A 15,726-nucleotide genomic window follows, 5' to 3' on the forward strand; every position below is an offset into this window, starting at 1 on the left:
ATTTTCAACTCCGAAACTTTAATACTCAGTATTTTCGAAATTACGACAGGTAGAAAGAAACGGTTTATGTCATCGTTTTTCTCACGCTTCTTTTCTTTAGAATTCGCTCTTAAATATGCAAATTCGATGGTCGATTTTTTTTGCAAAAAAAGTTCCGACTCAATCGATAATTTTTTTTGTATTTCTAGTTTTACCACTTGATAAATCTCGAGCTGTTTTTTCGATTAATGTATAACTTAAACGTATTTAACGTCGTTTTCGCTCCAAAAAAGCTCCTTCAATAGCACCCCAAAAAGATCACTTTGAAAACAGTTTTTGGTCAAGTCTCGGTTATTATAAAGCAAAGTTAAGTTGTTGGTGCTCATTTAACGCAGAATTTCACGCTGAATCCAAAAGTGTCCTCATTTTTTCCGTACGCCAACAAATAACTGAGTTATGTGTGAATTAAATTTTGAATAGTCGCCAGAGAACCAAATTTTTTAAAGTTCGAAAATATCTTTACAAATCTCAAAAACTACAACAGATAGAGATGTGGTTTTCGCCATCGTTTTTCTCGAGTTTTGTTTGCTAAGGAATTCGTTCTTAGATTGTCCAGAAACCGAAAATTTTATTTTTCGAAAAAAAAAATCAATAAAACTATGTAAATATTTAGTTCATTTCTCCCTTATTTTTAAAGCAAACTTGCGTTGTTGGGACTCATTTTACGCAGAACTTCACGCAGATTCTAAATCGATGGTTGTGCAACAAACAGCGCGAATTTACAAATTAAAGTAAGTATGTAATTTCATTAAATTCCAGTGTTTTTGGTGGTCAGGATTTTAGGGAATTTTTTGTTAGGGACTTGAGCGAGAAGGCTTTAAAATAACATATTTATTCAAACATAGCAAAAAGTAGAAATATGTTAAAATCCCTAGATTATTGTAACCTAAATTCTGTAGCAATCAAAGAACTAAGATCCTCTAACACCTATTTTTGTATATAAAAATAAAAAGAAAACGTCTATATCTATGTATTATAATGTTGTGAAAGTAATTATAAACTAAGTTCCGTAAAAAACGTTTTGTAATCTTTGTATAAATACACCACAGACCTATACACTGATAGGTTTACGAAAGTCAGGTTAAAAAATTTAAACCCAATACTGATTTCTACGCAGCATAATGTTTTTAGAGGGACACGTTGGGTCAGATGCTTCGCAGCTACTCCAATCATCAGAATGTTGCTCATCCACACCATAAGGATAACACGCATGCGATTCAAGTTCACTTCTACTTAATGGAGTTACTTTACATTGTGGCAGTGCTGTAGGTAGCGGTGGGGTAAATCCATCTAAATGGTGCTGTTTAAGTGGCGAGGGTGATGCCAACAGCCGATCAGGTGGTCTCGGTAAAGGAATAGGTTGTAAACATTCCTCTTCTTTCTTCAGTTCTTCTACTTCCAAAGAACGACATTTAATGACTACTATAACTGCAACGCCTAAAATGATCACTCCAGCTACCATGCTCACTGAAATAAAAGTATTAAAGATATTTTTTTAAGAAAATCACTTTACCAATGAGGAAGTAATCCCGCGTCATGTTAGGACTAGCGAAATGTAAACCTCCTTCATGACCTGCAGGGTCACTTGGCCCCGCAAGGGTAGAATAAATATCGTTACTAATAGCGGATTTAACATCAACTTTCAACTCTCCAACCGCAGGTTGAAAAATACTAGCAGCCAAAAGAAAATTCAAGCGTTCTTGCAAACCATTCCAAGGCAGCTCTATATTTTTAACATACAAATAAATCAACCCACTTTGCACTTCTTCATGAGTAAACGACGTGATTAAAGTATTTAAAACATTTCGTTTTTCCCCGGAGCTCCTAATCACTTTCCTCACTTGAAGACATTGCGGAAGTTTTGTTATCGTGTATCTAGGATTGCTGTTGGTCAGTTTAGCCAAAGGAGTGGCATCAAGTACACTCAACGTAATGCGATTATACTCTCCTGTGACAACTGTGAAGTTTCGTATTTGCATCAGTGGTTGCACTTTTATAGAAACATCGACTTCGTTTCCGACTGATGTATTTCCAGAGATGATTTCACCCATGACTCGAAAAGTATCATTAGCAGCCGTCATGTCAGTTTGTAAATACATCACGTAGTCATTTTTCAAGTCATTCTGAGTGAAAATCAAAGAAGGAGCATCTTGTACGTAGAGAACGCCCCGTTTGGGTTCACGTTTAACAGAGTATCTAATTTTATACTTGTTGGCGTTGCTCTCGATGAAGAACTGTTGCTCTGAGAGAAAAACCACATCAGAGCCTTGTTGCAAATACACCGGAAGCCCTGCCGAAATATTAATGTTAATAGGCTCAACTATGATGTTAAACAAGCGGAATTGTGGCGGGAACGTCTCATCCCACACCCGAAAATGAAAGGAATCTTTCAAAACGGAACTGTTGTGTGCGTAGACCAACAACTTGTTATCAATATCCGCTTGAGTAAAATACATCGCTGAAGCTCTCTCAGGAAGAAGAATCAACTTCCCTTCAGTCGGTCCTGAGTTTATAACCACATACTTAATTTTCTCAGGTGGTGTATCCGCATCTTCTGTAGCCAACTCAGTTCTTGTAATCGTGTGATTCTCCCCTTGTACCACAGTCAAACTCGGTGCCGGCGTGATTAAATTAAACGGTTGATCATTGATTGGATTTATAGTAATAGGCACTGTTATGTTACAAAGAATGACATACCCGGGGAGCAAATACAAAGAAAAGTGAATGTTATCTCCCAAAGAGTCGGAGTGATCATGCTCATAGTACACATGCCCCATCTCCAACTGCTGTTGAGTGAACGTGGTAATATTCCGACCATTTTGCAAGAAAATCAACCCGTGTTGAGGAACACTAGCAGCAGCATGAATGATCGGTGATCGTATCCCGGCGTGATTCTCCAAGAAACTCACCACTTTCGAAAAGTTCAATGAAATTGTAGTGATTCCACCTTCATCGACTGTGATCATTGGGATACTAACATACGCGTCTAACCCACCAGAGGACACAGAAATGTCGATTTTCAATAACTGGTTATGCAGAGTACGCGCAAGAGGCGATTTCACGTTGAAAACGAACGAATCGTTCGCGTACAAATCAGAAAACTGATGAGTATGCTCGTAGAAAATTCGACTGTTATTTACATCGTCCTGGGTAAAGGTGGCCACCACCTTGAAAATACCTCTTGATTCTTCAGATTCCATCATCAAACGCCCGAGAGTTGGAGGAGTTACCACGTCGTACGTAATGACGCGATTTGGGTCCGAAACACTCGTCATTAGATGACTCGACGAAATATACTTGCGTTGAAGAGGGAAGATATGAAGAGATTTAATGTGGAGTTGTAACTGAACGGGTTTCGTTTTGATTAAAAAAGTGAATTCTTCAGTGGTGTGCAACCCGTCGCTGACATTGAAGGTGAACTTCGCTTCTCTACCATCTAGAAAAAAACAGTTAAATTAAAAAATACTTTTGATTGATTTTACTTTGATTGACGAAGAGGATCATCCCCTTATTGATCAACTCCTGGGTGAAGTGACTGACGGAAGTTGTTAAGTCGTTCTTCAGCGCGAGACTCCCCCACCAGCTGTTTATAACGACATACTTCAAAGTGTCTCCAGGGGCGTCATCATCGACGGCGGCTACAAATGACGTTTATTTATGGTTGATTTTGGTGGTAACTCACCCAACATGGTGTTGGTTATCGTTTCTGCCCCTCCTTCCCACATTACCAGTTCTGTATTGTTAACAAGTCGAGGTTTGTGGTCATTGACAGGTAAAACGTTTACGTTTAAAGTGACAGGATTGCTCCTTTTTTGATTGACAACAGCAGTGATTTTAATTTCGTCTACCAAATTCTCGGAGCCGTCATGAGCGTAGCTGATGCTACCCCCCATTAGTTTCTTATGGGAAAATTTGTTGACTTTACTGCAGCGTTTGTCGATTTGTACACAACCGTGTTGAGCATCTTGGAGGATGGCATACTGGATATATTGTAACTGTGATTTACTTTTGTAATACTCAGTTAAAATGTAAATGTGGGTAGTGGAAAGAGTGGCAATACCACCTTCATTTACTGTCAAGGAATGACTCCCTAAGTAAATCTGCTCGGGGATGATTTCGATTTTTAGAACCACGTCGTTTTGCCAAACCATTCCATTCGTGACGTTGAAAACGATGCGATCTTTAGTCTGATTAGCCACTGACTGTATATACAGAACTCTGTTGTCGTTTATGAGGTCTTGAGTGAAGAAATAAACATTGTTTGGTTCGTAGTCTGACCGTTTCGAATCGGTTATAACGCTAATGTAACCATTCTCAGGCGCTCGGTTGACGTAATAATAAATAGCAGACGGAGGAACATTCGTTTGTGAAATCTAAAACAAACTATAAGTCGTAACACCATAAAAACCTAAAATTACCTCTAAAATATTTTTCGTAATAATAGCGCTCGTTGATTCCTCCACTGACAATTTGTTTACACTTTTTATTTCCAGGGGTTCCCAATAAGTGGACGGCAGAATTAACACACTCAATTGAGCAACATTGATAGCGTCCCGACATCTCACTGTGAGCTCAATTTCATCCGCGTCGGAATTCGCCACGTCGTTTATGTAGCTAACTTGGCCTGAATTGATGTCGTCCTGAGTGAAATTTTCTAACGACTAAAAAGATAAAAAGTTTCAAATGAATCGGCGGATAAAAAAACAAAAGCACACCCGTTGACAAAACTACGAAATGATCGAATAAAAACGGCGTCTAAGCGGGTTTTAAAGCCGCGATTCTGCTGGTCCCTCTAGCCCAGACAGATTTGAGTGACGTTTTTATAATTCCTCAGTCTTTTTGCGGTTAGACTGTAATAAAACATTAAGTTGCAATTGCTGATGGTTTATTGAAGTTCGAAGAGGTTTTTTCTTCAAAATAAAATTTTAGTCGCCTAATAAACATTTTAAAAATAAAAATCTAAAATTTAATAAACGTCTTTGTAAGTTTAGCCAAAAAATTAAAAGCACAACTTGTTCTACGTTTTATTGTGCACAAGATTAAAAAAAAACACTTCATAAATAAAAAAGTTATCTGGTGCGGGCGAGTCGTAGCGCGTCTAGCTACAAGAAGTTTACTAAATTTTAGGTTTTTTTGCAGAAAAATAAATTTTTGTTACCTCATTTTATGTGTGTCTATAGTAAATGGGCCAAAAAGGTTTGAATCTTCACAACTTTATTAAAAATGATAATTTCAAAATAATATTTACACACAATTTTTCAGACCACAAATTCTCCTTCAATTATGTTGCATTTAATGATGACTGATATTCTATTGATTACATAGAAATAATCTAATTAATCATCTTTGCCGACTGGTGCTCATAAACCGAAAAAAATTGTTTGTGATTTGTAAATTTCAATACTTTGTGAAACGTTTCACAGTCAAGTCTTTCAATGTGTAACGTGTGTGGATTTTATTGCATTATCAACATTATGTTGCATTTAAATCTAGTTTCAATTATCAAATTGCTAAAAATAATTTACTTGTTCTCAGTAATAAAAATAATTCTGTCTGTTACTCGCAAATAAATCAGAGAATGCTATTTATTACATTGGCAAAATTGATTATATATATATATATTTCTGTGTATGTAATTAACCGCGGAACCGAACCAACTTGCCCACATCATTCACCAATTAGGGGTGAAATTGCAAACCGCAAAGAGGGAATTATAAAAAAAAGTCACTCAAATCTTAGATGTCTGGGCTGGTATAGAGCGCAGTTTGAGGTTTCTGCGACGCGCCGGAATTTTGAGTACAAACTGAGGTTTTACATTCGTTGGTTTTATTCGATCACTTTCCTAATCAAAAGAAGTCAATAAAAGTCATGCATCACGTTAACAGCTGCCAAACAAAGATTCGGCTTACCGCGGCAAGCAGCTCAAAGCACCAAACCAAGTCGTCTATGTAATCGAAATAAATAAAAAATAAAAAAACTCAGAACCAAATTACCTTCAAAGTCTTCGTAGCTACCAATCTCCCTAATGTTGGCTGTGATGTAACTTCATAGACAACATCAACATTCGTCGCATAAACGTTCGTGGAATACGATAAATTTTCTTCGTTGACAACCGCTAGACTGCTTTGTTGAACAATGAGTTTTTTTCGATGATGAACACGTATGAAAGGTGCAGAGGCTTGTACTTCTAAAACTCCATTAACGTGGAATTTTCCATCCGTGACCCACAACCGAACTTTCGCATATTCAGGTCCTTTGTGTTGAAATAAAACCCTGTTGTTATTGATGTCCTCCTGTGTAAATTCTTTTATTTTTACTGTTCGATTTTCGACGTGATAAAAATTGCCATTTGGCGACTCTCGACAGGTGTACACTATTTCAGCAGGTGTAGTATCTAAATCCGAGTCGGAATATTTTAAATCTGAAGCTCCGAGAATGCGTTCTCCACCCACAACGATATGAAAGACTTTTTCGACCGTCCGCACCGGACTATTGTCGTTCTTGAGGTTTATCTCAATTTTAAAAAGACCCACATATTGGAAATTTTCTTCATTGGATGAAAGAGCACAAAATATGAAGCTGTCGTGACGAGTTTCCGAACCATCATGTTTATATCGGAGTTGTTTAGTTTGTAGTTCCGTTGTCGTGAAAAAGTAAGTATCGTTTCTTGAAACTTCGGCGTTTTTTACTTGTAGCACACCGTATTGGGGTTTTTGGGTGATGTTGAAGAGCAACTCGGCCGCAACTGTCGTTTTAATGCTCAATAACGAAGAATCAATAATTTCGGTTGATCCTTCGTCTACTTGTAACGGTTTCCAGTGAAACGCAACTTTCGAAGAAACTTCTTTTGAAGGAGTATAAATGATTTTAAAAGTGTGAGTCACATTCTTGCACCCCGGCGACAAAACGATGAATTGGAAACTGTCGTTAACATAAGAAAACGGCCGTTGATGAAACTTATATTTTATATTTCGTGATTGTATATCTTCCTGAGTAAACGTATCACAAGATCTCAGTTTGTATTTTGACATCGAGGAGAAAAGATATCCATACAGAGGAGGAGTTATTATGACATAATGTACAGATGTTGCGAGTGTTTTAATTGGTTGTGTATGAAAAGACAAATATTCCGACGATAAAGTTGCTTCCCAAGTTTCGTTCAACAACAACAAAAGCCTCGTATTAACATTCAACAACGAACACTTAACGAATGTTAGTCTAAATGTGTAAAGCGACGATTTATCTAACGTTAATCTAAACTGAAAAGACAAAAAATATTTACTTGTTATTACAACGAAATAATATTTTACCTGAAACTCGTCGAAATCTGGTTTGGCCGTTACGTGCCGATATCTAACTCGATGCTGCTTCAAATCAATATTAGTAAATATCTCCGACGTTTCCCAAACATTCATATTCTTCTCAACCTCAATCAAACCATAAGACGGTTTCTTTACTACGTGAAACTGAATTTTATGATCAACTCCCACAACGTTTGATGTAAAACTCAAGTTTAAAGGAGTTATGACCGCTGAAGTTTGATGTAAAACAATCAGTCCTGTATTATTTTCCAATCTCCAATACTGTGGGGAGACAGACACACGGATTTTGGTGACAGGACTTGTCTCAATACCATCAGAGACTTGAAGAGAAACGAAGGAATCGTTATTTGTCGACGTGCTATGATGCACGTAGAAAATCTTTTTGTCTTCAATTTCTTTCTGGGTGAAAGACGTTGTTTTAATTCCCTCCTTATTCTTATGTTCAAAATGACCAACATCGGAGGATATTATATTGTATATTATTTGTTCTGGGGGGCTATCTGGATCTTTTACTTTGAAAAGATCGCTATCTATTAGTTTTTTTGTACCCTAAAACAAATCGTCACTAACTGGGCGAAACAACAAGAAAAAATAGGAAATATTACTACACTTATTGCAGTTCGTTTACTGTGGCAAGACAATTGAGTTCACATAAAAACGAACTGAATTTATGCTGAAGGTATTAAAAACCGAAAGAAAGCAAAACTTTAGTGATGCAGATTCACATAAGTAAACCATCAGACTTGCGATGTTTGAGTGCACAAATTAGATAAAGTATCAAAAAATCTACAGTTAGTGTAGTACATGTTTTAAAATGCAAATTAAATTTCTAGCTTTTAATTTGCCTTTTACGTAATTAAAAGTTAAATGTTAAATTCACTACTCACCATTTCAACTACAAACATTTCATGCCGAAATTACAGCACATTCATCTTAAACAAAAAACGTAAATAAAAAGTTAAACGGTAGCCATACTCATTCTCAGGTCTGGACCAAGCATTAAATTTGGATTCAAGGAGGTCGTTTCGACACATGTTCATGGCTCTGCTAAAAATCGACATTTTTATTCATTATATTCAGGCTCATTCTTAAATAGTTTTAATTCAAAGTCCGAAAGTATCTATTTAAAAATAGCCGGTATAGAATTTGGCCCACACCCGTTAGCTGCATAAAAAAACGACTAGTGCAAATTCGAAATTCCGAAACCCATACAAGCGATTGTATGGATTTCTCTACACGCTGGAGTCAGCGGTGTTACTTTTAACATGTTATTTTGACATTCCAAAGACACAATGTTAAACGTCACATTGTGACGGACTTGTCTAAAATTAATTAAAATCATGCTTTAATTACACTGAAAGTTACCTGTACTATTCGTAGAACTGTCGACTCAGAGGCAGTCAATTGTGGAAGATCATTGACAGGGACAATGTTCGCAGACAAGCTAAATCTAAATCCACCCTGTAAGTACCCTGGCAATATAAATGTCTTTTCTGGTGAAAATTCCACTTCGAGAACCATAATATCTTGGTGATATTCTGATCCGTCGTGTATGTAGTGGATTTTGTCTTTTAAAACATCTGCAAGTGAAAACGAGTTTTGTTCGTGAGGCCAAACATTGATTGTGCCGTGTATGGGATTTTCGATGATATTAAAATTGATTCCGGACTCTTTAATCCCAAATTTTTGGTAATCAAGGATCATGTGGAGATTCTTTGAAGTGATGATCACACTTTGTCCTTCTAAAACACTGAGTGGTTCTACTGAGAGTAGTTCTAGATCTGTGGCCAGACTATTGTGGGAAAAAACTTTGTATCCTTCAGTGAAGTTAAGTTTGACGCAGAATTCCTCTTGGCAATGACACTGGAACGAGTCTAGGCCTTTTTGTACACAAACCGCGCCTTCTTTGCACGGGTTTTGAATACAGGGGTAGTGCCAAACACAACCTGGGAGTAGTCCTTCGCTTATGTAAACATCAGAAAGTCCTACTTTGACGTCTGATATAATAATGTGACGCAGACATCCTTTGAAAATTGCATCACAGAATTTACAACCTTTAGCCATGGCACGGGACCTTCGATTGATTTCTAGACCTCCTATATAGACGCCGTCATTTAACTGGAATCCGTGACCATGTATGTTTTTTTCGTTTCTCAATTTTCCATCTACACTGACTTCAATGAGAGTTGAACTAATATGTACATGTACTTTATGCCAATATCCATCGGCGATGTATTCATTATTTACAATTTCCAATGTTTTTGATTCGCTTTTGATTATACATCGTATGTTACCTTTCCATATTTCAATGAGGAAGTAGTCAAATTTTGTGCCACGACCCATATTATAAAACAAAATGCTTTGCGTCGTTCTTGTTTTCACATCAAATTGAATTTTAATATCTTTTGAATGAAAATTACGAGAAAGCAACATGAATGCATCGTCTTCTACAAAACTAATTGGATGCTCAAATGTGGCTTCAAATTCGCTTGCACAGTTCCAAGTAATTCGTTGGACGATTGATTGCAGTTGACGAAGCCTCGCTTGTTCAAGGACCATAACTCCATTATAACTTAACTAAAAGGACAATGCATTCAAAACAAGCCATAAAAAACCATATTAGAAATAGTTCAAGTAGATGCAAAGTGATATATACACAGCAAATAAAATCAATCGACTAGTGAAATTTCCACTCGAACAACTAATTTTATCTAGGACTCAAGTTCTAACTAAAAAATACAAAATAGTACAATGAATCAAGTCCACTTTCACTTTCAAGGACTTGTTTTAAAAGTAGGTGAACATGCTCACACCCGTCCTTCACGCAACTTTCTGATTGGCTAGCGTAAATTCCGTAACTGGTAAGAGCGTGTAAAAAACAAGTGCAGGTGAATCCGGCCTTCAAACGGGTTTTTGTTTCGCTGGAGTAAATTCCAGACCTACTAGACGTACACATGCGTAATAATAACTTTCAAGGGCGGAAGGACAATGAATGGGGCAGTTTCTTGAGAACTATATTTGTTAGAATTTTCAATTAAATTTTGTATTATAATAATATACTATATCGGCACCCTGCATTAGTTTGTGGAAAAATGTCGGAAAGCTTTGGTCGCTAAAAACTTAGCAAAAATGAAAAAAACCAGCAACAAGACTAAGGAAAACAGAAAAATATTTGAAGAAAAAATAAGAGTAAAACAAATATGTAGACAGAAGAAAACAACGTATTAGGAAACTCGCAATTGAAAACCACTTTAGGGAAATAGAGAAATACTAAACATGTACCAGGGAACCAAAAAAAAAACGAAAAAAAATACGAATACACGGATAGTTTACTGCAGAAGTAAAGAAGAAAAATAGCTTAAAGAAATTAAAGCGATGGGTCCAATATTTCAAGGATTTACTAAATGAAGACAAACAAGAACAACAAACAACAAGAAACGAAAACGTAATAACAAATATAGACAATGAACAAGAGAATAAGAAAACATTTTAGAAACAACAGAGCAAGAAGACATCGAAGACCAAATAGAGCAAGAAGTAAAGTAAGCGATCAAATAGCTGAAAACCTAAAAAACCCGGACGAAAATGGGATACCTGCAGAAATGCAATATTAAAAAAGTAGGTGAATTTGTTTACCTAGCAGCAACATATTACCAAATAAAGCACAAGTAGAATTAAAAAATTAAAAACAGGATACTAAAGTAAAGTAGAGCAACAGAACCACTCCTGCTGCAGGCAAAAAACGTATCGCGAGCATCAAAGATTCAAACATAGGAAACATTAATACGGCCGGTCATTCTATATGGATGTGAAACTTGAACTCTCAATAAGATAAATGAAGAAAGACTTAAAATTTCGGAAAGAACAATGCTACGAAAGATATTTAGAGGAGCCTAGACACAGGACGAAGAATGAAGGAAAAGAACCAACCTGTTCAAAAACCAAGAATCGGCTAGAAAATAAGAGCACAAAGAATAAGCTGTTAGGACATATGAAGCAAAAAAATGCTTGAAGAAGGCACAGGTGGAAAAAAAAGGTCGCCCAAAAAACATTGTGGTTAAAGCAAAGAAACGAGAATCATCAGGAGAAATTGGAGATAATTTACGTTAAAAAGAAATAAAAGCAAATCGTCAAAAAACTCATATATAAATACATAATAATACGCATATCGGCGTTCCAGTGAAGAAGCCGAGCCAATGGCGTATCAAATGGGAACTTTGTTGTAATTTGTAGCTTTATAATGTATCTTATTCGTGTGTTTTCGGAGCAGATTTATAATAAAAAATAAAGAAAAGTTACTAACGAAACGCAAATAATGATCGGATGTCTTTTGACCTCCGCCAATGTACAAAGTGTATAAATTCGTATGAAGAAGAAGTCCCTTTGATCAACATTGAGTGAATCACTCTGTATATCTATAAATAGTGAAAGCCTTTCAAAAACAAAAATCTCTCTAAAAATAGTACTGTATTAGTCATACTGAAAGTGTTTCTAGTTCAGTAAAAAAGTCGGACATGCAATCTTAAAAACAAGCTTGTACTATTTCTTGTAATAGAACTCACCTCTGACAAACATCCTCTAAAATTGTCTAAATGCCCAAAAAAAATCTCCGAAAAGTTTCCATGCCCGCCGATAAAAAGACCATAATGAATATTCAATTCAAAAAATTGTCCAGGCAGTTGTTTTCTATAAACAACAAATCACAAAAATAAAAGACGTGAAGGAAGACTTACTGAACAATCTGTCCATTGTCAATCTGCATAGACAAATTCGCTTCTTTTCTAGTGATTGTAACTTCATGCCATTTAAAGTCATTTAATTTCAAATTATGCTGTGACCAGAGCTCGGATTCTCCAGCCCCTAAATTAATATTAATTTTAATTCTACCATTTTCCAATCGAATAATGCAATAATCAGTTGTGCCTGCCACTAATAGTATCAAAGCATTTGGTAAAAGCGTCCGAAATTGAAAATGCACATCCGTTGAGCTTTTTGCTTCTTGAAATGGCAAAGATATATAACTGCTACCGTAAAATGATGCTGGAAACACAAGAGGTCATCATCCATACACAAAAATAAACATCTCACTCATCATACCTTGATCTATGCATATACTTAAATTGAAGAATAAACTTGGCAGCAACCATAACACAAACAACTTACACTCCATGACAATACTTATATTTATGTCATATTATTATTTTTTTCGCAACACAACGCATCAAAAAAAATCAAACATACTTCTCGTTTGACAGAACATCCCCACATTTTCGATGCTTCATTTTTATTTGCAGACATGACAACCAGACAGGATTAGTTCAACAAACTCCCACTAGAGGTCGCGGCGAGTATTGTTGGTTGCATAACAACAAACTTTTTCCCTTATCTGGAGATGTATCATTATCATTCGAAACCAAATATCAATAACAAATAGTTGAATAAAAACAATATTTGCGTTTACAACAACAGTATATTTCTTAAAAGTATACAATCACTTTAAAAATATAATAGATAGACTTAATCTTAACAAGGGTATAACCTGTATAATCGTTTATAGTTTGGAAGGCCATCATGTAAGCATATTCTTGGCAACGCTAAAACGTCTGTCCAAAAACTAGTATTATCCCAGAGTAAGGCTGTGCAATATCTTATTCTCATAAAATGCCATTATAGTTTGACACACATTTTGTAACTTTAAATATAAAATATCAAGTGCACAACAGATTGAAGTACTATAAAACATCAATTATTAAATGCAACATTACAGCATTCCCGGCGAGTCGCTTTCTTTGTTTCTCGACTTCTCAAAGAACATTGCATCCTAAAAAATTCAATTAGTTTGAATAAATCACGACAAGTATTACAGACAATTAAAAAGCAAGCCCCCAACATGACTGCTTTCATCCTAACATCCAAATCCATAGGAAAAGTAATGCCAAAATAGTCAGTATCTGTGAACATTTCCCTAATAAGTCCAGACCATTGTTTTGAAATTTTCCCAACTTGTGTATTCCCATCCGCTGACATAATTTTGAATTCAACGTCGCCACAGATGCTGAAAGTACAAAACGGCCCTTCTATTCTAAGCACAGTTTCCCCACTTGGATTTTTGATAGCGAAGCTAGGACAAAAAATACTCCATTCTTGTTCCACACTGCCAACTATTGTACCAGGAGGTGCTGAAACTTCAATGCTCTAAAACCACAAGGGTGTTAACACATATCCTTCAGATAATACCTGTAAACAGCATGGAAAACAGCAAGAATCACATGCCAATGGACGGTGAAGATGAATCACTTCGTTTTTGTAATTATCTAAAATATTCATGTCAAAGGGGCGGATGGGGCCGCAACAGTTTCGAGTCAGACAGTCGGAGTCTTCCACGGCGTAATATACTTTTTGACCTACGCTATTTTTTACGGTAAATTTGTTTTTGGTTTCGAATCCAGTGAGAGCTGAAAGAGAACATTAAATTTGGAATTCGGCAGCCCTGTGTGACTGTAAAACAAGCAGAAAAAAATTGTACCTTCCAATAATTCGACTTTTTGGTGGACTAGCAACTGATCAATCATAGTAAGGTATTCCAATCCGGGAGGGCAATTGACTGGTCCTTGCGGCATATTCATCCAACCACCTGTGAATAAGATTAAAAAAAGATACATTTATAATGAGAAATACAAGCGATGAAATCATTTCTTTATATCTCCGGTTAATATTGATACAATGACGACTTACTATAATCCATTTTGAAAAGACAAAATTGGACCACTTGTAAGGTGTTCTAAATAAGTTGACTAACAAGCGACTATCATGATAAGATGCAGGTGGAATTCTTGTGTAAATATAATAAAAGTTTAAAAGTAAACGCAGTACTTGCCTCTGTTCACTCTCTGATAGAAACCTGTGATATCCTTTACTCTTTGGTGTTTTCTTCGTCTTAAATAATTTACTAAACTTTCTATATAAAATTCTAGGGATTGCTTTAAATTTGATTTGTGATCGTACGTCAGGCATTGTTAAAACTGACCCATTAGTGTATATTTTTATCAGTATTGAAGAAAGCAAACAAACAGTTTTATCACCACAGATCATTCACTTCATATTTGTATGAATCTAATCACTTATTATTAATAACATGGAAACAAAGATGTGTTATGCTCAACAAAAGAGAACTAATTTTCATAAAATTGTTGCTTAATTTTATTATCTTATCACAATAATCACAAAGTAAGTATAACATTAAATCGTGTTTTTTTTTCTTAGGTTTGCACTTACCAGGGGCTCCACCAGGTTGGTTGATAATGGGTTGAGGTCCATATTGCCCCGGCGGTGGGTATTGCCCAGGGGGTGGATACTGCCCAGGAGGAGGATATTGTCCTGGTGGCGGCCCATATCCACCTTGCGGTGGTCCATATCCCGGAGGCGGCCCATATCCTGGTGGAGGTGGCGCCCCAAAACCTTGACCAGGCGGAACGGGCGGATATTGACCTACGACCCTTTGAGCACATCTCCACACCTTTTATATACCAAATCTTACCATTATACGCCGCAGGGTAACCGGGTTGACCACCAGGGGGAGGATAGGACATCTTAAACCCTTTTAAATTACAAAATACTCTCTTTTAAAGTGAAGTAATCGCTGCACGTTTCATTTTACTTCAACTCTATATTTATCCGAACTTTTTTTGTGAGTTTTAAATGGGCGCAGCTGTTACGTCACTTTTATTCACAAAATTTAGAACAGTTTATACATACATTTCGCAGTATTCCTACAGTTCAACTAAACGAACTTAGTTTTTTCGATATTTTTTGTTTGTAGTCAAGTCAGGAATATGCTGCGATGAGTCACTGCCCTATTGCGTTAGCAATAGTTGTTTCACGGTCGCACTTATTTTCATCAAAGATGTGACGTTTCTTATTTAGTCATCATCGACATAAAACTCTAATCATAAAAAAAGACACGACAGCCGAAATTATCATATAATAACACGGCAATTATATTTATTTACAAGGACTAATCTCAAGACAGATGGCGCTCTCTTTTAAACCCGGGAATTGTGGATAGTCATAGGTATAGTTTTCCTAAAGCCCAAAGAATCCAACTCAAATGGTTTACATAGCAGGTGGTTGGATTTTGCCACGTTGTTTAACCAGATGCGAAAATCGTAAAGTGTGGTTGGTAGTTACGGTTGGTTTTATCACGATTTTATGGTTTTTTAAAAAGCGTGCCAACGGTTTAGTCCACGTCGGATGTGGAAGTTTAATTTGTTCTTGATGTTCTTGACACACAATTTAACAATTATTCGAGTTTATTGCGTAAGTCAATTTGAGTAATAACCGCAGTTTCATTCAACTTTGGACTCTA

At 36.3% G+C, this 15,726-nt stretch overlaps 2 protein-coding genes across 4 annotated transcripts; both read right to left on the reverse strand.

The window, feature by feature from the left end:
• Window positions 1-855: 855 nt before the first annotated feature.
• On the reverse strand, window positions 856-12,678 carry kon (chondroitin sulfate proteoglycan 4-like protein). The gene is made up of 11 exons (XM_088047164.1): window positions 12,459-12,678; window positions 12,095-12,401; window positions 11,924-12,047; window positions 8,727-9,938; window positions 7,350-7,910; window positions 6,033-7,298; window positions 4,458-4,700; window positions 3,722-4,412; window positions 3,522-3,677; window positions 1,553-3,475; window positions 856-1,506 (listed from the first exon to the last, which is right to left on the reverse strand). The coding sequence occupies exons 1-11, from the start codon at window positions 12,529-12,531 to the stop codon at window positions 1,130-1,132; spliced, it is 6,933 nt and encodes a 2,310-aa protein (XP_087903290.1). The 5' UTR covers window positions 12,532-12,678; the 3' UTR covers window positions 856-1,129.
• Window positions 12,679-12,811: 133 nt separating this feature from the next.
• scramb1 (phospholipid scramblase 1) lies at window positions 12,812-15,444 on the reverse strand. 3 transcript variants are annotated; one of them, XM_088047433.1, is made up of 7 exons: window positions 15,117-15,444; window positions 14,899-14,950; window positions 14,637-14,849; window positions 13,888-13,995; window positions 13,599-13,816; window positions 13,230-13,556; window positions 12,812-13,182 (listed from the first exon to the last, which is right to left on the reverse strand). In XM_088047433.1, exons 2-7 carry the CDS (start codon window positions 14,948-14,950, stop codon window positions 13,123-13,125), a joined length of 978 nt encoding a protein of 325 aa, XP_087903559.1. In that variant the 5' UTR covers window positions 15,117-15,444; the 3' UTR covers window positions 12,812-13,122. The 3 variants fall into 3 exon arrangements, with proteins under 3 accessions (XP_087903559.1, XP_087903561.1, XP_087903560.1); XM_088047435.1 differs by having other exon boundaries at window positions 14,899-14,958; XM_088047434.1 differs by having other exon boundaries at window positions 14,899-15,444.
• Between the last annotated feature and the right edge of the window lie 282 nt (window positions 15,445-15,726).

This window comes from Gnatocerus cornutus, chromosome 10 (assembly GCF_029298725.1).
Source record: "Gnatocerus cornutus isolate USDA-ARS CGAHR chromosome 10, icGnaCorn1.1, whole genome shotgun sequence".
NCBI classification, from domain to species: Eukaryota; Metazoa; Arthropoda; class Insecta; order Coleoptera; family Tenebrionidae; genus Gnatocerus; species Gnatocerus cornutus.